General features: G+C 45.0%; 1 protein-coding gene across 1 annotated transcript in view; it reads left to right on the top strand.

Moving 5' to 3' along the window:
* MEI4 (meiotic double-stranded break formation protein 4) overlaps positions 1–26,165 on the top strand; it is a 132,336-nt gene that overhangs the window by 9,602 nt on the left and 96,569 nt on the right. The window contains exon 3 of the mRNA XM_050951628.1: positions 6,380–6,948. Within this exon, the coding sequence (XP_050807585.1) occupies positions 6,380–6,948 (569 nt within the window). The remainder of the gene's footprint in view (positions 1–6,379; positions 6,949–26,165) is intronic.

Below are 26,165 nucleotides of genomic sequence, written 5' to 3'. Positions count from 1 at the left end.
TGACAAATATTATTTGATAAATATATACTGATATTTTAAGATTGCTGATGAAATAATAATATTTATTTTGGGGCAGAGCTAAAGTTTGCACACTTTAATTATCAAGGGAAAAAAGTGTGACTCTGTGCGTGTTTTTATATTCACACTATTCATCAGTCTGGAAATGTGCTGCTCTTGAGTATCCACATCTGTAAGCATTTATGGAGACTGGTCATCATGGGATAGAAGTGTTGATGTCCAAATGATCAGGAACTGAGTCATGTGCCCAGTACTCTGTCTCCCAGTGATAAGAGCAGCTCATTGTACATGCTCTGCCTGTTCTTTGGAGTGGGGAGGGGGATGACCTCAAATCTGGTTCTGGCAGACCATTCCATATCTTGTCTCTTTCCTTCAATATCTCTTCTGTTTCTCGTCCTCGCGCCTTCTCACCATTCTGCTGACCTCAGCAGGGGACTTATTTTGCCTCGGTCTTCACAGACAAGATCAGCTCCCACATTGCTGCACTGGGCAGCACAGTATGGGGAGGAGGTGAGCAGCCCGCAATGGTGAAAAGAGCAGGTTAAGGACTATTTAGAAAAACTGGACATGCACTAGTTCATGGGGCTGGTTGCAATACATCCAACGGTGCTGAGGGAGTTGGCTGATGTGATTGCAGAACAGTCAGCATCGATTCACCAAGTCTTACCTGACCAATCTGATTGCCTTCTATGATGAGATAACTGGTTCTGTGGATATGGGGAAAGCAGTGGATGTGATGTATCTTGACTTTAGCAAAGCTTTTCATATGATCTCCCACAGTATTCTTGCCAGCGAGTTAAAAAAGTATGGATTGGATGACTGGACTATAAGGTGGATGGAAAGCTGGCTAGATCGTCGGGCTCAACTGATAGTGATCAGCAGCTCGCTATCTAGTTGGCAGCCAATATCAAGCAGAGTGCCCCAGGGTTCTGTCCTGGGGCCAGTTTTGTTCAATATCTTCATTAATGTTCTGGACGATGGGAGAGATTGCACCCTTAACAAGTTTGTGGATGACACTAAGCAGCGGGGAGAGGTAGCTACACTGAAGCGTAGGGATGGGGTCCAGAATGGCCTAGACAAATTGGAGGATTTGGCCAAAAGAAATTTGATGAGGTTCAGCAAGGACAAGTGCAGAGTCCTGCCCTTAGGATGGAAGAATCCCATGCACTGCTACAGGCTGGGGACTGAGTGGCTAAGTGGCAGTTCTGCAGAAAAGGACCTGGGGATTACAGTGGATAAGAAGCTGGATATAAGTCATCAGTGTGCCCTTGTTGCCAAGAAGGCTAATGGCATATTGAGCTGTATTAGAAGGAACATTGCCAGCAAATCAAGGGAAATGATCATTCCCCTCTATTTGGCACTGTTGAAGCCAGATCTGGAATATTGTATCCAATTTTGGTCCCCCTGTTACAGAAGGGATGTGGACAAATTTGGAAAAAGTCCAGCGGAGGCAACAAAAATTATTATGACTTATGAAAAGAGGCTGAAGGAACTGGGCTTATTTTGTCTGCAGAAGAGAAGAATGATTTGATAGCTGCTTTCAACTACCTGAAAAGAGGTTCCAAAGAGGATGGCTCTAGACTGTTCTCAGTGGTAGCAGAGGACAGAACAAGGAGTAATGGTCTCAAGTTGCAGTGGGGGAGGTTTAGGTTGGATATTAGGAAAAACTTTTTCATGAGGAGGATGGTGAAACACTGGAATGGGTTACCTAGGGAAGTAGTGGAATCTCCATCCATAGAGGTTTTTAAGGCCTGGCGTGACAAAGCCCTGGCTGGGATAATTTAGTTGGTGTTGGTCCTGCTTTGAGCTAGATGACCTCCTGAGGTCTCTTCCAACCCTAATCTTCTATGATTCTATGACAAGGCAAATGCATCTGTGCATCTGGACCCTGTGCTCCTGCCTCCTCTGGCTGTGGGATAAACTGCCTCCTTTCCCCTCCTCTCCCGGGTTGGTCATAGATTTTTGTCCCATGGGAGTGAGAACTGAACAAAATAGGTTTGCAGTTATTCTTCTGGGATTAGAGAAGACTTGTTTTCCTCAAACACTGACAAAAACGTATATGCAGAGATTTGAGCAGGAACACAAACAGTGGAATGTATGGAAGTGATAGTGTAGCGGGGCGACAACTCACCGACCCAGTGCCTCCAGCTGGTTGTCCAGGGAATTAGCTCTTTCCAGCTCACAGCACCCTCTCCAGGCTGGTGTCTCGCCTGCCGCTGGCCTCCGTGTCCCTCCCAGACCCCAGTGTCCCTCTGCACCAGGGTTCTGCCCCCAGCAGCAACCCACAATTTGAGTCTCCCCACCCAGAGGAACCCCCAAGCCCCTATCTCCATCTTGTCTCAGTGGCTACTGCCAGTCACCATCTAGCCCCTGCTCACTGGGGCGGACTGCATTCTGTAAACCACTCATCATTGGCAAAGGGGGTTGGATCAGCTGCCTCTGCCTATTCCAGGGCCGCCCCCCTGCAGCCTTAGTACCCTTTTGTGGGCCCTTAGCTCGGCCTGCAGCCTGGTTGACCAATAGTACGTAGCAAACCCGTGAAGAGACAGCTATGGTATGAATCCTTCTCATTTCCCCTTTCTCCTGGGAACAGTGCATCTCTTTTCTTTGCCCAACAAACCAGCAACATTTTCCAGACCCCATGAGGAAGTAGGGAGGCTTTTTGTAGACAGTCTCCTCCTCCTCCCCACTTCCAGGGACAGTACATTTTGTCCGCAGTCTGACCAAGTGTCCCTGCCATTAAGAAAGAAGCATGGTTATTTCCCACAAATGAGCTCCATTATTGTCCTTCTCAGAAAATTTTGCTTGTCTCTCAAAGGATAAAATGTTGTTTTGTACATATTGAATATAATTTGATATATAGATTTCTTAATAATTGGTCTTCAGTGAATCTTTAAAAGCACAATGTTTTGATTGTTTAGGTTTTTATCTAGGTCTTAGGAATCTTGCAAATGATGTAATAATTCTTAATTATTTATATAGGATAAATTGTCTCAAAAATGACAGGCTTCGTAAAACAGTTGTTTTAACCAGTAAAGTAATCTAGATCTTCATGTTGAAATAATGTAGGCTTTTGCACCTTCAAATCAGTTTTAGCTTTGCTGCTGTTAGTTAGATGTGCATTTGAATGGTTTTGGGCAGTGTTCATGAATTAGTTCTGCACAGGGCAGGACAGTGAGTATTGTCCTCATTTTCTGTTCTATATAGGTTTATATGCTGCGATCATCACCTAATATCAAAGTGACTTGCAGCAGAGCATTAAGCAACGTGACTACACATCTGTCTCATACTGTTTGTTCTCTCATCCTCTCCTGAGAGGGAGAAGTATGTGCTGTGGAATGTCTTATGTCTTGTTTGGGTAGTGTATGTGTGTGGGTTTTATTAAAAAATAAATATACCTGTTGCTGTTGCTATGTGTTCACATTAGAGAAAGCAAGTCAAAAAACAAGCCTTGCAACTGCTGTGGACAATAGTGAGATTTATGATGATCCTTAGTTCCTGGAGGAGTTCATTCCACAGACTCAGACTGCCCCTGGAGAAAGTTCCACCACCCACATGGACAAGCTTTACTCTAACTGTTGAGAGTTTCATTGTTCCAAAGGAGTGGAGGAGATGACCATGGCCTTCGTCCTGGAGCTTTAGACAATTTTTGAGATATCCTACTCGCAGGACATGGAGTGCTTGAAGATAAAGACTTAGTCCTTGAACTTGTTTCAAAATTCTGTGGGAAACCAGTGCAGAGAGTAGAGGGCAGATGGATGTGTTTGCAGTAGCCTGTCTTGCTGAGCAGACATTCTGCAGTGTTTTGAAGTAGCTGGAGTTTCCTAGATGCTGATGACATCATGCCCAGGTATATTGCATTTCTATAATCCAGTTGAGAGATGACAAAGGTATGAATAACTGAGACCAGGTTTTCATCTGCCAGAATGGGACAGAGTTTCCTGAATTGCCCAATTGTGAGTGTGTCTTCAACTAATGGAGACTGCACGGTGGCTGAAATCTCCTCAGAATATTTTCCTCTGCCTCCTGGCATCACCACTGTCTTCCTTGAGTTCAGCATCAGCCAGATGTTCTTCATCCAGGAGCTGAGCTCATCTAATAACTGAGGCCATCGTGGTGGTAATGGTGTGGTCATATGTGGTGAAGGATAGGTAGAGCTGTGTATCATCTGCATGTTGCTGGCTCTTGAATCTGTGTCATCTGACTAGTTCACCCAGTGATTCCATCTATAGGTTGAAAAGGACTGGAAAGAGAACTGATCTTTGTGGTACTCCACAAGTAAGAGGTCTAGTGGTGGAGGTGCAGTTTCCCGTCACTACTTGTTACGTGCATCCATCCAGAAAGGACTCAACCCATTTTAGCACATTATCCAGGACCCCTGCCCTCTCTCTCATGTGAGACACATCATGGAGGATATGTCCATCAGTGGCTATTAGCCAGGATGGGTAGTGATGATGTTGCTAGTTTCTGTTTGCCAGAAGCTGGGAATGGGTGACGGGATGGATTGCTTGATGATTACCTCTTCATTCCCTCTTAGGCACCTGGCAGTGGCCACTGGCAGAAGACAGGATACTTTGGTCTGACCCAGTATGGCCATTCTTATGTTCTTGAGACAGCATAATATCATGGTCATCAATGTCCAGTGTTGCAGAGGGGTCCAGGAGGATGAGGATGGATGTCTGTCTTTTATCCATTGACAGGAGGAGATCATGCATCAGTGCCACTAAGGTGGTTTGGGTTCTGTGTCCTGGCCTGAAAACAGATTAAGATGTGTATAGAATGTTCACTTCAGTTAGAAGAGCTTGATGTAGCCATTTGCTATCTTCTCTACAATCTTGCTCAGGAATGGGAGGTTTGACATTGGGCAGTAGTTGGCTAGGACCGATGTACCCAGGGCATTTTTCTTCAGTGGTGATTAGGCTATTGTGTGTTTGAAAGAGGAAAGGAAAATTCTTGCTGTTGATGAGGTTGTTGGCTATTTGAGGCCTGCTCTACACTTAAAAATTAGGTAGACGTAGCTAATAGACATACCCCTGACTGACGTAGCTTTGCTGACTGAACCCCCAGTAAGATGCAGCTATGTTGATGGACGAATTCTTCCTTCAGCATAGCTACTGTTGCTCAAGAAGGTGGTGGTCCTACCCCAGTGGAAAAAACCATTATGTCAATGTCAGCTGCATTTACTCTGTGGGATTATGCCAGCATTGCTGTGGAGATTTAGCTATGCCAGTATATTCTCTGTAGTGTAAACATACCCTCAGTTAGTTGTTCCTGACTCTTGTTCTAGTGCATGAGATATTAAGTACATGACATCAGAGACTAGTACCGTAGAGTGTTTTTTAAATGCACAAAGTGGAAAAAAACCCTGAGAAATGTTCTGCTCTAATCTTTTTTTCAGTTCTTGTATTTAAGTGTTACTTATAACAACTATAGATAACACATTTCCGTCCAAGATGTTCTTTGACCCCCCCCCCCCCCCAAAATTGAATGTTTCTCTTTAAAGGTTAATTGTGATCAGTTTCACATTTTTAACCAGTTGAATCTAGATTAGCTTCTAAATTGTTTAGGAACATACTATTTAAAGCATGTTAACACATTCTAGAATGGTACGGTAATGCAAATAAAAAGTAATAGTAATCCATTTTCCAGGCATAGACAAAATCCAAGAATTTTTTTTTCCTAACAGCACCCATAATGTGATACCTGCATAGGCTCATATTCGTAAGCTGTCCTCCCTTGCATAGTGCGGAAGAGAGTAGAAGAACATTCATGTGTTTTCCCATGCAAAGCATAATTTGATTTGCTTGAATGACAAAGTAAATAGGTCACTTTTCGGGATATTTGACAGCGAAAAAATTGGAAGGAGATTACTTAGTAGATACAATTATGTTAATTAGCTTTAAAATGTACAAAAATACTATTCTTTAAGCGGAAGGAGTAGTGAAAAAGGTAGTGGGAGATGGGGAATGGCATACAGTTCGTTCCTTTGGAAGTGATAGTAGCTTAAGTCCTATTGTATAACCAATTAAACTTACTGAATGAAGTCTTTGAACCATCAGAATATTTAAAATCAGATTAAAACTGTTACTCCTAAAATGCTCAAAGGATTTTATCAGAGATACAGGTTGGACTATCTATTTAAGGCAGAATCTCAATAAGCATTGTTTTCAGAGATTTTTAACTTTTTTAAAATGTGTTTTAAATTCAATTAGTATTAAAATTGATGGCTGGAAAACAACCTATACTGTATTATTCATTTTTTGCATTTAAGATTTATGTTAAAAACACTGGATTAGATATAGTACATTCTTTGTGAAAGTGTCTCAGAAATATAAATATAACTTTCATGTTTGTATTTCAGGAAACCCAGATGCCTTTACTGAAATTCTGCTGGATCAAGAACATATAAACCCTATAATAAATTGCTCAAGTCAGCTAGAAGATTCTGGGTGTGATGTATCTAGTGACTGTGTATTTGATACTGTAGACATATCCCATAACTTTGGGCACTCTGAGCATAGTTGTAACACTTCATCTTGTACATTTAATTCTGAAATACTTCCCATATTGAATACTCATTGTACTAGCAAGGAAAAAACTCTGGCTGCTCACATGCAATTCTTGCAACATCTCCTTGAATTAAGAAAACTGACTGAACCAGGAGGTCTGAAAACAGTCTTTACAAAGCTTGAAAGCGACTGCTCCACAATATCAGATTCTGTCTCTCGATTGCTTGATGGCCTGCTTACTTTTTACAAGAATCCTAAATTTCCTGTCTCAAATTTTCTGACAGAAGGAGTTTCTGTTTTGATCAATTTAATAACTGATGCTAATTTATCTAATCATGTTCTGAAAATGTGTTTTGAGAAGCTAGAAGAATTTAAGAAAAACCTAGTTCAGGTTATTTTAAGCAACAACAATATCAATAGGGTAAGTGAAATAATTTCCAACCTCACTGTCTACGTTAGCATGAAATCCAAATATATAGTTTACATTAATAGTATTGTTAGTTAGAAATAAAATATTATGCCTCCTTGGAACTTTCAACAGAGGCTAAGAAAAAGTAAATATGTAAAAAAGAGAGCATGTTGTAGCACACGTCTTGTTGTTATTGCTTAAGAATAGGATTTCAGTGAACATCAGCGTTTGAAAATCTTTTATTTGAATGTATGAAAAGTTCTCCTCCATCCCCAAATTTAGGGTTTATCCTCCAACTATCCGGTTATATGCAGATCAAAACAAATTTGTGGAAACTAGAATAAATACTGTTTTTTTGCTTTGTTGCATGAGGCGATTGTATAGTTTGACACAGGCTACTAAATATGTCTAATGTTTTCTTTTCTTTTGCCTGCATTAAATATGTGGGGTCAGATCCTCAGCTGGTGTAAATCTGCATACTTGCTATAATGAGGCAGTGTGGCCCCCCTCCAGCCCAGAGGAGGAAGAGCCCAGCCGGAGGCCAGAGTGGGCGGGGCTAAGGAGCTCTGAGCCTGCCCCTCAAAGGGTCAGACGCTGACTCGGAAATATAAAGGCCGGCCCTCAGAGCTCAGTCAGGGCCAGCAACCGGAGAGAGCAGACATGCCTCAGGGAGCTTGGGACAGGGAGACTCCTGCAACCCAGAGCAGCCGCCCAGACTGGCCTGAGCTCCCCCGCACCTGCTATCCGGAGGAGCCCCCGAAGCTCCCCCACGCCTGCTACCCGGAGGAGCCGCCGGAGCTACCACCCAGCCCTGGCTGCGACGAGCCCATGCTCCTGGACCCTGCAGAGGCCGACGTCAGGACCCAGGTAGGCCCCGAGGGGGAGTACGGAAATAGCCCCGGGGCAGCTGACCTCAGTCTGGCTGCAGCATTACCAGAGCTTTTGTCAGTGTGTTGCGGCCAGGATCCCCACTGACTGAGCAGCGGCTCGTTAGCCGCTGCTAGGGCCCCGGGCTGGAACGCAGTGGAGTGGGAGGGCCTGCGTCCCCCCTGCCACTCAGCTCCTGGGTGGCAGACTCCCCATTCCCCTGGCCTGAGGAGGCTGAAGCCGGTTATTGTTGCTCAGACCTGCCCAAGGGCCTGAGCTTCCTGACTCAGTGTTTGCTGCCCCGCCCTGACCTAGGGCCAGGCCTTAACTGTTGTTGTTGCTCAGCCCTGCCCAAGGGCCTGAGCTTCCTGACTCAGTGTTTGCTGCCCCGCCCTGACCTAGAGCCAGGCTCATAGCGGTTGTCACAGCTCAGCCCTGCCGAAGGACCTGAGCCCTTGCCCCACAGGGCAGGCGATTGCCACGAGGACTGCCGGGCTATTTTCCCAGACCCACTGGTGCGTAGTGAGTCAGCGTGGCTCCCCTCATCTCCCCGGAGAGGGTCAAGCCCCGGCCGCACTCGTGTACACGTGGTACCAGAAGTGGGGAGTCAGAACCCTTGACCCCTGTGAGAAGGGGCCAGAGGGGGAGGTCTACCCTAGAGGACCATGGAGATGGAGCGGTTGTTTCAGCTGCTGGTGGAGAGTCAGGACCGGCAGCAGACCACCCAGCTACAGCAGCAGCAGCAGGCAGCTGCCAGCTCCAACAGCAGCAACAGCGAGATGCCGCCCAACTCCAGCAGCAGCAGCAGCAGCATGCCACCCAGCTTGAGCAGCAGCAGCGGCTTATCTAGCAGCTTGGAGCCCAGCTGCAGCAGCTGGTGACCGCGTTACCGCACCCCGTAGAACTGCCGGCAGGGAATGGCGCTGGGACACCACGCTCTGCCACCCCAATCCGACTAACAAAGCTGGGCCCCGACAATGACCCCGAGGCATTCCTGGTCACGTTTGAACGGGTGGCCCTTGTCGCTGGGTGCCCCCGGGACCAATGGGCCACCGTTCTGGCCCCGTACCTAACCGGGACTGCCCAGACGGCGTACCAGGGGCTGGCGATGGAAGAAGCCAGGGATTATGCCCGAGTAAAGGCCGTGATCTTGGATGCACTGGATGTCAGCCCCGAGACTTGTCGGCAGTGGTTCCGGAGCCAGACGTATCCCTCGGGCGCCCAACCTTGGCTGGTGGCCCAAACCCTCAAGGAGGCGTGTCGGCAATGGCTACAGCCAGAAACGAGGATGGCAGAGGAGGTCACTGAACAAGTTGTTTTGGAACAGTTTGTGCACATCCTACCGGCCTGAGGACGGGCCTGGGTGCTCCACCACCGGCCGGCAACGTTGACCACAGCCGTCTCACTAATGGAGGACTTTCTTGCGGCCAAAACATCAGTGGGGCCTGCCTTCCGGCCTCCAAATCCCGACCCTGAATGCCCTACCTCTGACAGAAAAGGGGATGCCCTGACTGGGCCGCGAAACCCTGGCCGCGGGCAGGACGCCCACCCGGGGCCTCGGTTCCGGCATCCGGATTTGGCTTTGCAGTCCAGAACGGCGCCCTCCGGGCCGGGGCCCTCAAGGGCCCATTGGAGTCCCCTCAGAAGTCCAAGGGGAGCCCCCTCCAGGGGCGGCCGCCCTGACCTCGGACCCTGTTTCTGTTGTGGGCAGACTGGACACCTGCAGCAGGACTGCACAGAAATGGACTGCAGCTTCAGGCAGGTCTGTGCAGGGGACACCTGGGCTCGGCTACCACAGGCCCCCAAGATCATGGTCCTGGTAGTCATCGGGGACCAGGCCACCTAGGCTTTGATTGACTCTGTCTGCGGCCAGAGTTAATCCGCCAGGCCCTGGGACCCTTGGCAGACCTCCGCCTGGGAACGATACACCTGCAATGCATCCATGGAGACGTCTGGCGCTGCCCTAGTGCTTGTATCCCACTGATGGTAGCTGGCGTCACCCGACGACTCATGGTCGGCTTAGCCCCTCGACTGGCGTACCCAGTGATCCTGGGGCGGGACTGGCCGGCCTTCGGGGAGGTCCTCCGGTTGACATTGGCGCTGGAGGGAGAGCACCAGGAGGCCCTACTGGAAGAAGTGGATGGGACCCCGGATACCGAAGCGGAGAACGAGGAAACAGATAATCCTTGGCGGGAGCCCGCGGCCGAACCCCTCCTTCACACTGATTTTTGCCGGGACCAGAGGGCTGATCCTACCCTTAGCCGAGCCTATGAACAGCTCGCGGCAGTCGATGGGACCATCATCGACCCCCAGCGCGCAACCCAGTGGCCCCACTTCGAACTGCGCCGGGACCGTCTTTACCGAATTGACCATGACGCCCACACGCAGGAACCCCAAACGCAGCTGCTGGTACCGCGGTGTCACCGGCGGGCCGTGATGAAGCTGGCCCACGACATCCCGGTGGCCAGGCATCTGGGCCATGAGAAGACCCTCGCGCGGATCCTAACGCTGTTTTTTTGGCCCGGCATTTACCAGGAGATGAAGAACTATTGTAACTCCTGCACAGAGTGCCAGTTAGTCGCTCCACCATGAGTACCGAAGGCGCCCCTGGTCCCCATGCCTGTAATAGAGACGCTGTTTGAATGGGTGACCATGGACCTGGTGGGCCTGCTCCCAAAAAGTGCTTCCGGTTTCTGGTATGTTCTGGTCATCGTGGATTATGCCACCCGTTTCCCCGAGGCCATTTTCTTGCGAAGTACCACTGCCCAGACCATCGCGGGGGAGCTGGTGAAGGTCTTTGCTCGAGTGGGCTTGCCCTGGGAGATCCTAACAGATCAAGGCACCAATTTTACCTCCCGGTTGCTTCAGCAGGTCTGTGAGCTCCTAGGGGTTAAACAGCTATGCACCTCCATGTACTACCCACAGACGGATGGGCTGGTGGAACGATTCAATCAGACTCTCAAGGAGATGTTGCGGAAGTTCCCCCCGGAGGAGCTACGCCGATGGGACCAGTTGCTCCTGCCCCTGCTGCAGGACTCAGTCATCGATCAAGTTCTCTCCATTTGAACTATTATATGGGCACGGTCCACGGGGCCTGTTGGACTTAATGCAGGAGACCTGGGAACAATCTCCCTCCTCAACCCAGGGACTCCTGAAGTATGTTCTGCAGCTGCAGGAGTATTTTGCTCAGGCTGGGGCCCTGGCGCGTGGAAACTTAAAGACTGCACAGGACCGACGGGGCGGACCTACAACCAGGAGGCGCAGGTGCGTGACTTTGAACCTGGGGATTGGGTTCTGCTCGTCCTACCCTCGAGCGAATCGAAGTTACTGGCCCTCTGGAAGGGACCCTACGAGGTAGCTCGTAAGGCCAGGCCCGTCACGTACGAGATTCACCAACCGGACAAACGCAAGAAGACCCAGCAGTACCATGTGAATTTGTTGAAGCCCTGGTGCGACCGAGAGGGCCTGCTAATCAATCCCTACCCACCCGAGCTGGAGCTGCGTCCCCATGCGCCCCAGACAGAGGATCTCGCGGCACCCCTGCTTGGTGACACCCTTACGGAAGAGCAGCGCAAACAGGCCAACTGTCTCCTGCGGGCTTTCCAGGGAACCTTCACAGCTCTACCTGGATACACGACTCTGGCCTATCATTTGATCCAGACCGAGCCAGGAAGGTTATCTGGGAAACGACCAGGCCGCTGCCATACCGGATGTGCCAAGAGATCGAGGAAGAGGTACAGGCTATGCTGGCCTTGGGAGTCATCGAGCCGTCCCAAAGTGAGTGGCGCAGCCCCGTGGTCTTGGTACCCAAGCCCAATGGCACCCACCGGTTTTGTATAGACTTCCAGAGGGTGAATGCCATCTCCAGGTTTGACGCCTACCCAATGCCCCACATGGACGAGCTGCTGGGCTGCCTAGGGGAAGCCTGGTTCATTACCACCCTTGACCTCAGTAAAGGATACTGGCAGATCCCGCTCAATGATACCTCGAAGGAAAAGACGGCGTTCGCCACTCCGATGGAACTCTACCAGTTCACACAGATGCCTTTTGGCCTTCATGGGGCCTCGGCGACCTTCCAGCGACTAATGGACCACCTACTACGGCCCCACCGGGACCACGCCGCCGCGTATTTGGACAATGTAATAGTCTGTAGCCGCTGCTGGAAAGAGCACCTGGACCGGGTAGCCACAGTCCTGAGGTCTCTGCAACAGACGGGGCTCACGGCCAACCCAAAAAAATGCCGCATCGCATGGCAGGAGACCACGTATCTCGGCTATACTATTGAGGGCGGACGGGTGAAGCTCCTTGTGGGGAAAGTGCAAGCCCTGGCGGCCTGCCTGACTCCAACTACAAAATGCCACATCCGGCAGTTCCTGGGCCTTGTCGGGTACTATCGGCGGTTCATTTCCCAATTTGCCTCCATCGCAGCGCCCTTAACAGGACTATTGATGAAGAACAGCCCCCCGCAGGTACGGTGGTCCCCGGAATGTGAAGAGGCCTTCCGGATGCTGCAGACATGTCTCTGTCAAGAGCCAGTCCTATATAGCCCTGACTTCAACCGGAGGTTCATCCTCCAGACGGACGCCTCAGAGGTAGGGTTGGGGGCTGTCCTGTCCCAGGAGGTCTATGGAAGACACCACTTGGTTCTTTACCTGAGCCGAAAGTTATTTCCCCGGGAGAGGAACTACGCTGTGGTAGAGAAAGAAGCACTGGCCATAAAGTGGGCCTGTGACGCCCTCCGCTTCTACCTCCTGGGGGCTCCGTTCACGCTGGTCACGGACCCATGCCCCCCTCCGATGGTTGATGAAAATGAAAAATAACAATGACTGCCTACTGCGCTGGTATCTGGCCAGCCATATGCATTTACCGTCCAGCATAGAGCGGGTAAGAAACATGTAAACACAGACTTCATGTCCCGCCTGGGGGGGATGGAAGCGTCTGGCCCCGATGAGCAGGAGCCAGATTTGAGAGGGGGTGTGTGTAGTGAGGCAGTGTGGCTCCCCTTCAGCCCAGAGGAGGAAGAGCCCAGACGGAGGCCAGAGTGGGCGGGGCTAAGGAGCTCTGAGCCCGCCCCTCAAAGGGTCAGACACCGACCTGGAACTATAAAGGCCGGCCCTCAGAGCTCAGTCAGGGCCAACAACCGGAGAGAGCAGACGTGCCTCAGGGAGCTCGGGACTGGGAGACTCCTGCAACCCAGAGCAGCTGCCCAGACTGGCCTGAGCTCCCCCGCGCCTGCTACCCAGAGGAGCCCCCAGAGCTCCCCCGGGCCGACTATCCGGAGGAGCTGCCGGACCTACCACTGAGCTCTGGCCGCAATGAGCCCATGCTCCTGGACCCTGCAGAGGCCGACGTCAGGACCCATGTAGGCCCCGCGGGGGAGTACGGAAATAGCCCCGGGGCAGCTGACCCCAGTCTGGCTGCAGCATTACCAGAGCTTATGTCAGTGTGTTGCGGCCAGGATCCCCACTGATGGAGCAGCAGGTTGTTAGCTGCTGCTAGGGCCTCGGGCTGGAATGCAGTGGAGTGGGAGGGCCTGCGTCTTCCCTGCCACCCAACTCCTGGGTGGCAGAGTCCTCCTCCCCCTGGCCTGAGGAGGCCGAAGCCGGTTATTGTTGCTCAGCCCTGCCCGAGGGCCTAAGCTTCCTGACTCAGTGTTTGCTGCCCCGCCCTGACCTAGGGCCAGGCTCATAGCAGTTGTCATGGCTCAGCCCTGCCGAAGAACCTGAGCCCTTGCCCCAGAGGGCAGGCAATTGCCACGAGGACTGCCGGGCTATTTTCCCAGACCCACCGGTGTGTAGTGAGCCAGCGTGGATCCCCTCATCCCCCTGGAGAGGGTCGAGCCCCGGCCGCACTCGTGTACATTTGCAGTGAAGTCTGTGGAATTATACTGACTCACATTATCTGGGGATCCAGTCTCTTGAAGCTTGAAAATAATATTTAAAAATAAAACATAGGAATTAAGAAAGGAACATAGGAATGTAATGCCCACTGTTATGAGAGTAAAGAGGAGTGCATACTTTACCTTTTGTATACCATACATCATTTTATATTTTCTATCATGCTATTTTTGATTAGTTGTCTCTGTTACCTCAGAATTTGACATTCTTGTGTGTACCTCAGAACTTGACAGTACTGCTGTCAGCCATTTTGTATGTTCAACCACTGCCAGCTAAAAACCAAATACCACAGAGTGAAAAATAATCTTGTCTTTGTAAGACAAGGTCAAACAGCTACATACTTTCAGTTGCTAATGAAAATATTTTTTGTTAATTTTGTTTTATTTTTTATTTAAAAAATAACCTTAATTTTAAATACTCCTAACATTATTACTATAACTAAAATGCTAAAACATTTTAAATAATAAATATATTCAATATAAACCAATACAATTACTATACTAAAATCACTATAAATTATATATTTTGTATTAATATTAACTATAAAAATAAACAATTTGCTTTAAAAAGTCCAAAAAAGCATTTCTTCAAGGAAAAAGCTAACATCTACATTCCCCATCAGCTAAACTAAAAAAAAGCCTCTAAAAACCTGGCTAATAATCACTCAAAACCATCTCCAACTATAAATAACTATATCTAAAATATCCTAAACCTATTGCATGTCTGTATGTATGCGTGTGTATAATGCTTAAAATCTAATAAATAACTTTAAATATAAGCACAGTTGCTTATACCACATATCAAACAAATAAGCTACATCCCTTAATAATTTATTCCTAACACTGCCTAAAAAAAAGAATTAAATTGCCACAGCTTTAAATTCTAAAAAAACCAAGTAACAATCTCTTCCAAATTAAATAGTCCTTGTCTTTATCTATGTGGAAGTTTTTTCCAATGCCTGCCCTTGAACTTTCCATTTCTGCTCTGTTTTCTTGAATAATGAGAACTGAATACAATATGTAGAATTTATGAAGTATTTTAAGTACATACAAAAATCCCCTTCAATATAAAAGAAAAGGGAAGGGTCTAAATATTTTACAGTATGTTTTACTAGGGGACAAGTGTTCAGCAGGACTACTCATGTGCTGAAGTCTTTCCATGATAAGCGTCGTAAATGTCTAATTTCAACACGTTCTCATGATTGGATTTCTTTGTTGTGTTCTGTTCAGCTTCCCATCTATTTACTAGCTAGTCAGTAGTTTGGAAGGGCTTGAGAATTCCAACTATTCTATACTTGTGGCATAAGGAATAGAGCAGCATAGACCTGACTACAGTAACTCCTCACTTAACGTTGTAGTAATGGTCCTGAAAGATGCGACTGTAAGCAGCATGATATTAAGTGAATCCAATTTCTCCATAAAAATTAATGTAAATGGTGCGGGGGGAGGTTCCAGGGAAAAAAAATTCACCAGACAAAAGACATTATATATGCGGTTTGACTCACAGCTGTGGCTAGGTAAGTGAATATCCTCTGGTCCCAGAGCCCTGGTAAGGGTGTGGGCCAACAACACCCCCACTCCTAGGCCTGCAGAATCCTCCCTGTGCAAGCTTTGTGGGTTTGGGCTCAGCATGGGAACCAGACAGAGCTGGCAAGTGGCAGCACATAGGAAGTGACACTGTGCTGCATACTTCCCCAGCACCGATGGGGATGTGTCTGCTAGTCTCTGAGCAGCAGATCACACAAATGCCTGCTCCAGTTAGTCACTGAACGTGCCGCCCCTTCCCCCTTCCCCCCCAGGGTGCTGGGGAGGCCAGTCGTCTCATAAGGGAACCAGTCTGCCTGGTTGCATGGTACGCTCGGAACACACAACACAGAGGCACTGGACCTCTAGATCCCTGCACAGCTGGAGACAGCCATAGGCTTCTGGGGCTACACCTGATTGTGAGAGGCATGGAGAGGGAGAGGGGAGGCGCTGATCTGCGGGGCCCACCGGCAGGCACTGATGGTGGTGGAAGCTTTTATAACAGAACATTGTGCAACTTTAATAGAACAAAAAGAATAGGCGTACTTGTGGCACCTTTGAGACTAACAAATTTATTTGAGCATGAGCTTTCGTGAGCTACTGCTCACTTCTTCGGATGCAGTAGCTCACGAAAGCTCATGCTGAAATAAATTTGTTAGTCTCTAAGGTGCCACAAGTATTCCTGTTCTTTTTGCGGATACAGACTAACACAGCTGCTACTCTGAAACCTCCAATAGAACAGTGACTTAATAATGAAACAACTTTAACTGGGACAACTTTAAGTGAGGAGTTACTGTACACTGAGACTTTCCTAAAGCTGGCGACTTCTCTTTTTTTTGCTCCTGGTCCCTCCACTCTTGACTCTTGACGCAGAGCAAAGTACTTGGAACATTGTACTTCTGAGCAGAGGAGCCAACAGCAAAGATAATGAGGGTAGTTTAAAGAGATGGGAGAAGAGCAGACGTCGAGTGGTTTTCAAGGGCTTCTTGAGGATCGATTGTATCTAGAGTTTCCCTACTTGGAGGTGGGTGGGTGAGGAGAACAAGTGGACTTTTATAGAAAAAAACAAAACTGAAAAAATGATACATCACAATAGCACACCAAAAAACCAAAAACAATCTGCGGAAACTAGATAGAGTTTATGAATAGAATCAGGAGGATATGGGAGGGAATCCAGGAAGAGGAATTAATTGTTGGGATGGGGAGGAAGAAGAGAGAAGGAACCATGGTTTGTGTGGGAGGTGGAGTTAGCGTATTTTATATAGGAAGAAAGCTGAGTGTGGGATTGGAAGCAGTGTTTCCCATTGGGCAAACCCAGATAGAAGCCTTGTGAGTTCCAAGTCAGCTTCATCTCTACTATTTAACTACTGGTACATTGAAATAGACAACTTTTTTTTCCAAATTACAAATGGTATACATTCTACAGTATATTAATAGAACTCATTACTGCATTCAAATAGTTTGAGTGAACATCTGTTTAAACATATATTAATTAGTTAACGATGCTGTAGTAATTGCTAAGTTTCTGAAAAACTATTTAAATTGATATGGCTAATACCAGTAATGATGTGTTAGTGATACTTTAAGTAGAAAAAAATGAAACAGTTTATTTTTAGTTTCAGCCTCAGCGTTGAAAGAAAAAATAAGTAGGATGGAGTGTAGAATTTTTAATAGAAGTTGTGTGACTAATATGTCTTTTATCTAATATCACCCAGGAACATTTTTGCTTAGTTTTAATTATTGCTATTTACCCAAACATTGATTGAAATATGGAGGATATTGATTTAAAACAAGATTGCAAGTGTGTGGCAGACTGGCAGCTGGTGAAAATTCATATCACTTAAACACCTTCAGAATAAAGTAGAAATGTTTTTTAATGTCTAATCTTAATGTTCGTGAGAATGACTTTGAAAACACGAACCCAGTACAAACCAGTGCAGTATTATATATTTGACGTTGCAGACAGCCTGAAATAATAGTTGTAAAAGATGTGAACTTTCCATTAATTTCAACAGAGAATAACTGAAACCTAGCGATGAGTGATGGCAATTTAGAGTAACACTTAGCTATTTCACTGATGATCATGTTAGTAGAAGTATCAAGCCATTCTTATTCAAGTGCTAGTCCCTACATGTAATCTACTGTGGGTATGAATGTACTCCATGCACCCAGAATGCCACAGAATCCAAAGACCTGCTTCAGAAATTTGGTCCATCTGGCTGTGGATTATATTAATTGTAACTGCTTAGAGCACCAAAGGATCTCATCAGTTTACAAATAGTGACTTAAATACTTTAAAAAATTGTTGCGAGGTGGGAAGAAATATCTCCATAGTATAGATAGGGAGAAAAAAATGAGGCAGAGACATTTGATGTAACTTACAAGAATCCCATTGCTTGAGTTACTCATCACTAGGTTGGACAAAGCACTAGAAAAAATTACTGTAGGAACCGATAAGACCGGTTATTCAAATTAGGCACTTCAATTACAAAATTTTTGGTCTGAAATTCCAAATTCACATTTAAACAAAAAATTGCTTGTTCTTCAGGATGAAGGAGTTAGAATTAAGGAAAATACTTCTAATTTTAAAATATAAACCCCCTTTGTCTTGTAAAATTAAAATAAAAGAAGACTAAAATACAGTAGCTACTTCCATTTCCTTTTTCTTTGGCAAATAGTTCACAGGTGCATAATTTTCAGAGAAATGCACAGATTTTTTTGAAGGTGTCCTATAGATCTATTCCAGAGTATCCATGTAACTGTAAAGTTGGAAATCTGAAGTGTTACTTTGGTTTTTTCCACCAAAGCTGTTTACAGATTCCTTAAAATCTGTTTGGATTGGCATTAGTCTCCTCTAGGTAAACTTCTTACGTCTTTGTGTCCTCCCTGACCTTCTCAGTGATTACAGTCTATGGTGAATTGTGCTTCAAGGGCTTTGCTTGCCTTCTGGTTTGAAGGCAGTTGTGGTGTTTGTTTAATGTTGTTTGGTGGTGTTTTTATTTCTTCCATTTTAAGACAAGGGATAGTACCCCACAAAACTGTAGGAAGTTTTCAAAATTAAATAATTCTGTTCCATGCAATTCATTTTCTGGATTATATCCAGTAGTTCTGTAGTGGAGCTTTTTTTGTTGTGCCTCTTATCTGGCTGTTGCGAAAACGTATCCCTAAGAACCTTTTTTTTTTCCAATAGGCCACAATGTAATTGCATGTTAAATACAGTAACTGTTTGCTTTTTATGGTTTTTAAGTGTTTACAAAGTTGGAATATGCTTATAGTTAATTAAGATTCAGTGAAGCTATAGTTAAAAATATCAAATTGTCTATATAAACTGACATTTAAATGAAGTTTTTCTTTGGGGTTAGAGAACTACTTCAGTGGAAATATTTTACAGTATTTATTTTCAAAATTTTGAAACTGGAAAGCAATTTTTTGTGACAATTTCAGCCTACTCAAGTACAGTAGGTTAGGATCATTTCACTTACATAAAATAATATATATAGTTAGGTCCATCTCATAGAACTTAGTGGGCAGCAAAGACTTTTATTAGCTACATCATCTACTATGCTTTGGTAGTAGTCGATTATAGAACAGTACATAATTACAAAAGAAGCTCTGTATCTGCTTTCCTTTTATGTCTCCTCATAATTAGAATTGAAAATAGCAGATGTCATTCAAAAACAACAAGGAAAGTCCAACATCATAAACAAAAATCCTTTTTTGAACATACACTAGATATAAACTGGGGATTTTACAATTTAACTATTGGGTATAATTATAGGCACCAATCTGCTTGCTGTAAATGTCTCCACTCTGCCTTCAACAGTTCTGAACCATGAGAATAATTGAACAATCATTTATCTTACAATGGAACCTACTGTTTCCAAATTATTGTTGAAGGAAGAAACTCACTCCCATGCCACAAGTCTGTCGCATCAGTTACTTCAATGATGGCATAAATTGTTTATAATTATGGGAATTCCCTGGTGCTTGGAATCTGACTTTTTTTCCCACCTATGTGAAGTCCACTGTCCATAATAGATGTACTGGCAACACTGAATTCACCTTTTTAAATAAGCATGATTGATAGGGCACTTAAAATAGTACTTAAACAAAGCTAACAGAAATCCATGGAGGAATAACAGAAGACACATGGTGAAGTATATCACCATGCTGTGTAGAATGAATGTTTTTTTGTTTTTTTTTTTGTTTTGTGTTTTGGAGGCTGATGGTAGCTGCAAGATTGTGGGTGGGGGAGACAGTCCAAAGAGATACCAGAATGCCACTCACTCCCTTCATTGTTCCTATGAATAAGATCTGCAATACCTATTTCCCCTCCTTTGGAATCCATAAGTAAGGTCCAAATAGCCTGGCTCTACTGATCTGCAGGAACTGCTGAAAGATGTATTTATTGATTCCACACATTGGTAGGGGAAATTGTTTGACTGTGCCTGAGGTTTTTATGAAAGCAGAGTTTTGCAGGAGTCTTGAAGTTGAGCTGTGTAAGTTGTATAGTTAAATATTTATTATTTATCTTGTTTCTATAATTTGTTGAACACAGAGTCTCAGGTGCCGTCTTAAACATACTATAAATTCTCTGCACATGGCAAAATAATTCGCCTTTTCTTTACACTGTCTAGAGGATTTATTGTTTCATCTGGATGTTCAGAAAATTTGGAAAGATGGATTGTCATGGGGCGCTGCTGTTCTTAGGTTTTTAAATTAGGGAGCTTTCTATATTAATGGGTGACTTGGCTTGTAGGTCTAGAGTTATCAGGAAAGAATGTCCATAAAATCCAGCATACAGTTCTTCATTTTCAGAGTTGCTGTAAATCGTGTTTTTGGTTTTAACGTCAACTATCTTCTAGCTTGCTACATTTTTGTTAAAGTTCTTCCTCCCTGCACAGAAGGAATGTAAGAAATAGTTTTTCCTTATAACACTGTTGTCTTCTCCAGTGCTTTATTCCACATCTCTTTGTTGGTTTGAAGAGAGATGACAGTCTCTTTAAAATCAGACAGTGATAATCATCTCTTTATGTTATTTGAAGAGGAGAATTTTTGCTCTCAGGAGCTTTACCTCTTTGTGGGTTGCTCACAAACACATACACAGTTGCAAGGGAAGGGTGAACAAATGTGCTATTTATTGTTTTGCTAAGTAATTGGGTTTGGGGAAAAACCAGAAACTTTTCAAGTTGGGGAGACGTTTGATCCCCACCTGCAGAATGGGTTACCTAGTTATCTTTTGCAACTGTCCAGCAAAAATTGTTTCTAAATATATAGTGTTTCATGAGACAACAGTAGAGATTCATTTTATGTAACTGTGAGTCATGTATTTCAATTGTAGAGTGTGTTGCACATTCATAAAATCCAACAGGTGCTTTTTACCAATAAGTTATGGGGAAATATCTCATACGTAGACTACATGTCACAGCAACAGAATAATTTCAGGATAAAGTAAAGACTATTATGGATTTTACAAAAGCAGCAATGAGTTCTGTGGCACCTTATAGACTAACAAACGTAGTGGAGCATGAGCTTTCGTGGGTGAATACCCACGTTGTTGGATGCATGTAGTGGAAATGCATGCATCCGATGAAGTGGGTATTCACACACGAAAGCTCATGCACCAATATGTTTGTTAGTCTATAAGGTGCCACAGAACTCTTTGCCGCTTTTATAGATCCAGACTAACATGGCTACCCCTCTGGTGGATTTTACAGTGAGTCAACTAGTAGAATCTCTTTCCTAAATTTGCAAAATGCTTGCTACAGTGCTATAAAAGAAGGTTAAAACCTATGTAATTATGTCAGAAAGCTTCTCCAAAAAAAAGTTTTGTAGTTCTCTATAAAAGCATGAATCAATATTTCAAAATAAGCATGAGGGTAAACGTTATCAAGAAAATATTATGAAATGTGAACAAGCAACATAAATGGAACTCAAAAGTGAATTCTGTATTATTCATCACATTTTAATTCTAGATAATATAAATTAAGACCATAGGGAAATGTAATAAAAGTATTGTCTTAACTATCTTTTCTGCTTAGCTTTAGAGTAGATGGGCTGTATGCAAGATTTTAATACAATCTAGCATGTGATAGATAATGGGTTTAACAGGAATGCAGATACAAGAATTGCAAGCATGGGATTAATGTCTTTATAACTAAAGGGCTTGACAACAGGGTAACCTGCATACTTTGGGAAACATCATTATGTTGAAATATAGCATAATGAAAAACACAAACAGAATATTGGATAACTCAAGAACAGGCAACTAAATTATGAATTGTGTGTGTGTTTATATATAAAAATACACTTTAAAGTAGTCAAAAACAGTGCCTGAAAAATCAGGAATCTGTGTCATATTGAGGTATAATTATATGAATCACCAAGGATTAAGATTTTCAAATAAAGAGAAATCATAATCTTATATAGATAGCTTTATTATGTTACACAATAACTAAACTTGCTGTAGGTGACACTAAGTTTCTATATACAATTGTAACCTGCTGTCTGTGTTGTCAGCACATTGACGTTACCTGACTCATCAATGTACAGGAGCCTCCCAATTCATGGACAGATAATATTTAAAAATAGATTAAGGTTATCCTGTTTCTCCAGTTCCTTTCAAGTGCAGTAGAACTTTAGAGTTACGAACACCAGAGTTACAAACTGACTGGTCAACCACACACCTCATTTGGAACAGGAAGTACACAATTAGGCAGCAGCAGAGACCAAAAAAGCCCAACCAAACAAAAAAAAACAAATACAGTACAATACTGTGTGAAACACAAACTACTAAAAAGATACAGGGACAGTTTTAAAAAAACAAGGTAAGGAAACTCTGTGCTTGCTTCATTTAAATTAAGATGGTTAAAAGCAGCATTCTTCTCATAGTAAAGTTTCAAAGCTGTATTAAATCAATGTTAAATTGTAAACTTTTGAAAGAACCATAACATTTTGTTCAGCATTACGAACATTTCAGACTTACGGACCACCTCCATTCCCAAGGTATTTGTAACTCTAAGGTTCTACTGTATACAGCTAGTGGGCTTCAGTTCTTCTTTGAGTGATGGTCTCCACTGTGGGGTTATGCATGCACACCATGCATGTGAAACTGGAGAATTTGAAAATCACGTATGTTAGTCTGGCTAACCTCATGCCACTGACTGATGGGATAAACAGGAGAGCAGACTGACTACCTCTCCAGTTTCTTCTCACTGTTGTCCAGGTTGGAACAGGCTTTGTCTTCATCTCTTAAGATAAGATTTAGCTTTGTAAATAGTTTTAGCATTTTATACAGTTTATAGTTTGTGTTTTCATAGTTTTAGTATTAGATTAATCTTTGGGGGAACAGTCCCCCATACCTTTTGTGGGTACTGGATGATGCCCTGCACTGTGGGCTTCAAACTCTGTTTCCTGCCCATGATCCTTCTTGGTCAGCGATGACCACCAATGCTGCCTACACTGCCTCAGAGAAGCTCACTTTGTAGTGAGGTGCAGTATCTGCTGCTCATTCCCCAGCTGTACTCAAGAAGAGCTGGAACTCTGTCTCCAAAACCACCTCATGGACAAAGCCATGAGACTTTAATTGGACCCAGGCCAAGGAACCCTCCTCCCCTATGCATTGGCCTGACGCAGGAAGGAATGAGCCTCTTGCTGCTAAATTTGAAACTCGTGCCAGAGAATCGATTCCCATAGACTCCCTGGAGGGATTTTTTTCTCCAGAAGCACTAGTACACATGAAACTTAGGCTATGTCTACACTACGAAATTAGGTCGAATTTATAGAAGTTGTTTTTTTAGAAATCATTTTTATACAGTTGATTGTGTGTGTCCCCACAGAAAATGCTCTAAGTGCATTAAGTCGGCGGACTGTGTCCACAGTACCGAGGCTAGCATCGACTTCCGGGGCATTGCACTGTGGTTAGCTGTGGGTAGCTATCCCACAGTTCCTGCAGTCTCTGCTGCCCATTGGAATTCTGGGTTGAGATCCCAATGCCTGATGGGGCAAAAACAGTGTCATGGGTGATTCTGGCTACATGTTGTCAGCCCCCCACCCCTGTGAAAGCAACGGCAGACAATCTTTTCATGCCTTTTTTCCTGGGTTACCTGTGCAGATGCCATACCACAGCAAGCATGGAGCCGGCTCGGCTCACCTCACTATTACCGAATGTCTCCTGGGTGCTGGCAGACATGGGACTGCATTGCTACACAGCAGCAGCTCATTGCCTTTTGGCAGCAGACGATGCATTACGACTGGTAGCCATCATCGTTGTACTCCTGGGTGCTCTTTTAGCCAACCTCAGTGAGGTCAGTCAGGGACACCTAGGCAGACATGGGAGTGACTCAGCCAGGTCATTCCCATCTTCTGCTGAGCACCCAGGAGATGATGATGGCTAGCAGTCGTAGTGCACCATCTTCTGGCCAGCAGCCAGGAGGTGATGATGGCTAGCAGTCATAATGCAGCATCTTCTGCCGAGCACCCAGGAGGAGATGATGGCTAGCAGTCATACTGCACCATCTTCTGGCCAGCAGCCAGGAGATGATGATGGCTAGCAGTCAAACTGCACCATCTGCTGCCAGCCTAAAGATGTAAAATATAGATGGAGTGGATCAAAACAAGAAATAGACCCGATTTGTTTTGTATTCATTTGCTTCCTCCCTGGCCGGTACACATGAGTTGAGAGCGCTGTCTTGAGCGGTCACAATGGAGCACTCTGGGATAGCTCCCAGAGGCCAATACCATCGAATTGTGTCCACACTACCCCAAATTCAACCCGACAAGGCCAATTTCAGCACTAATCCCCTCGTCAGAGGTGGAGTAAAGAAATCAATTTAAAGAGCCCTTTAAGTTGAAAAAAAGGGCTTCAACATCTGGACAGGTCCAGGTTTAAATCGAGGTAACACTGCTAAATTCGACCTAAAATCGTAGTGTAGACCAGGCATAAGTCTTACTTGAAATGCACTTGGATATTTTCAGATTAATATCTGAGCAAGCCCGGTACCCTAAGAAGACTTAGGTTGATTCTTCTTTGAGCACGGGATTGGATTAGATGACCTCCTGAGGTCTCTTCCAACCCTAATCGTCTATGATAAGTCCCAGAGGCTTGACAAGAAAGCCCAAAAACGTCAGGCTCCATTGGTACCAGAACATGATCCATTGATACTGTCATCCTTGGCCCCTCCTTGGGATTCATCGGCGTTGACAAAAGACTGTTCACAACCTATGCATGGCCCCACTCTGAACTTTAGGGTACAGATGTGGGGACCTGCATGGACACTTCTAAGCGTAATTACTAGCTTAGATCTGGTATTTCCGCCACCACCCCCAAGTACCATCTTTTTCCCTGGATAGTCACCAATTCCCTGGTGAACACAAATCCAAACCCCTTGGATCTTAAAACAAGGAGAAATTAACCATCTCCCTCCCTTTCTCCCACCAACTCCTTGGGGATCCAGATCCAACCCCCTTGGATCTGAAAAACAAGGAAAAATCAATCAGGTATTAAGAAAAAAGCTTTTAATTAAAGAAAAGAAAGGTAAAAGAAAACCCTCTGGGAGAAAGTAGCATACCAGCTACTCTCACAGACAACAGATTTAAAACACAGAGGATGTTCCCCTGGGCACAAATTTAGTTATACAAAAAAAATACCCAAATACCCAATTTTGGTAATTCCCTAATAGCACCAAGACAAGTTACAAAGAAAATAAACAAAAATCTATTTATCCCTTTCTAAAATTTACTACTCTGATCAAGGAACCAGCCTCTTATCTTTTTCACCCCGGCTGAAACTGAAACTCTAAACAAAGGAAAAACTTCCCTCCTTCCTTTTGAAACATCTTGTTCCCCCATTGGTTCCTCTGGTCAGGTGGTAGCTAGGCTAGGTGAACTTTTTAACCCTTTACAGGTAAAAGAGGCATTAACCCTTAACCATCTGTTTATGACAGCACCCTTTGCGGCTCCACTGATCTGGGCACAGACAACCTCTCTTACTGCAGGGGGAGCTGGGACTCTTGCTTCCCCACAGGATATTTCCTCATTCCTGGATCTGGATTCCTTTCCAGGGATGTCATAACACCACCTGTGGAGTCAACTGCTTGGAGAAGTTTATCGTCCATTCCTTTCTTGAAATACAACTTCCCTCCACTGGCACTGGCAGTACCACCTCTGGAACAGGAATCATCTCTCTCCTCACTGGGAGACTGCAGTCAAGAGGAGCATAAGTTTTGTTATCTTATGTATTCTCTGCCGCCCAAAAGACTTACATCACTGTGAGACCAACCTCCACATTTAGCTTAGGGCTGCTGGCACTCCATGCCATGTCGGCTTCTGCGTCCCCCTTTGACCCTTCCTGTTGGCCATATTGGGGGCCCTGAAACCAGAGTCAGAGTCAGTCAGGTCAGCTAGAGTCACCCCTCCCATTGAAAGAGGCCCTCTGACTCCTCCCCTGATCCTTCGAAATAGGAAGACCTAGATGCGCTGGATCTAGCGGCTTTTCTGAACTGCTATCTTCATCTCTGGATGAGGTGGTAACCCCTATGTTTCCCTCTCCCACGCCATCTGTTCTCAGGCAGTTCTATGATCATTTTTGTAGAATTGTTGGTGAACTTCAGATTCCTCTTGGAGGCTCAGGAATCCAAGCACAAACACTTAAGACATCCTCCAGGCAAAATAGCGCTCCCCATTAATGAGGCTATAATGGAGCCAGCTAGGGCTGTGTGGCACAGATCACCTATCTGTATTCCATTATAGCCTCATGTGGACTATGAGGATGATAGAACATGTCCCTCCTCCATACCAAGGGAGTGGATTTTACTTGTCTTACTTCCTTATATCTGAAAAAAAGGGCTGATGAAGACCAATCCTTGACCTCAACTACTTCATTTTAAACTCAATTTTTGTACGGTTATCCTGGCCTTTATAATACCATTCCTAGAAAAGAACA

Source organism: Gopherus flavomarginatus, chromosome 4 (assembly GCF_025201925.1).
Source record: "Gopherus flavomarginatus isolate rGopFla2 chromosome 4, rGopFla2.mat.asm, whole genome shotgun sequence".
NCBI lineage: Eukaryota > Metazoa > Chordata > Testudines > Testudinidae > Gopherus > Gopherus flavomarginatus.
This window is presented reverse-complemented; position numbering and strand designations above follow the sequence as displayed.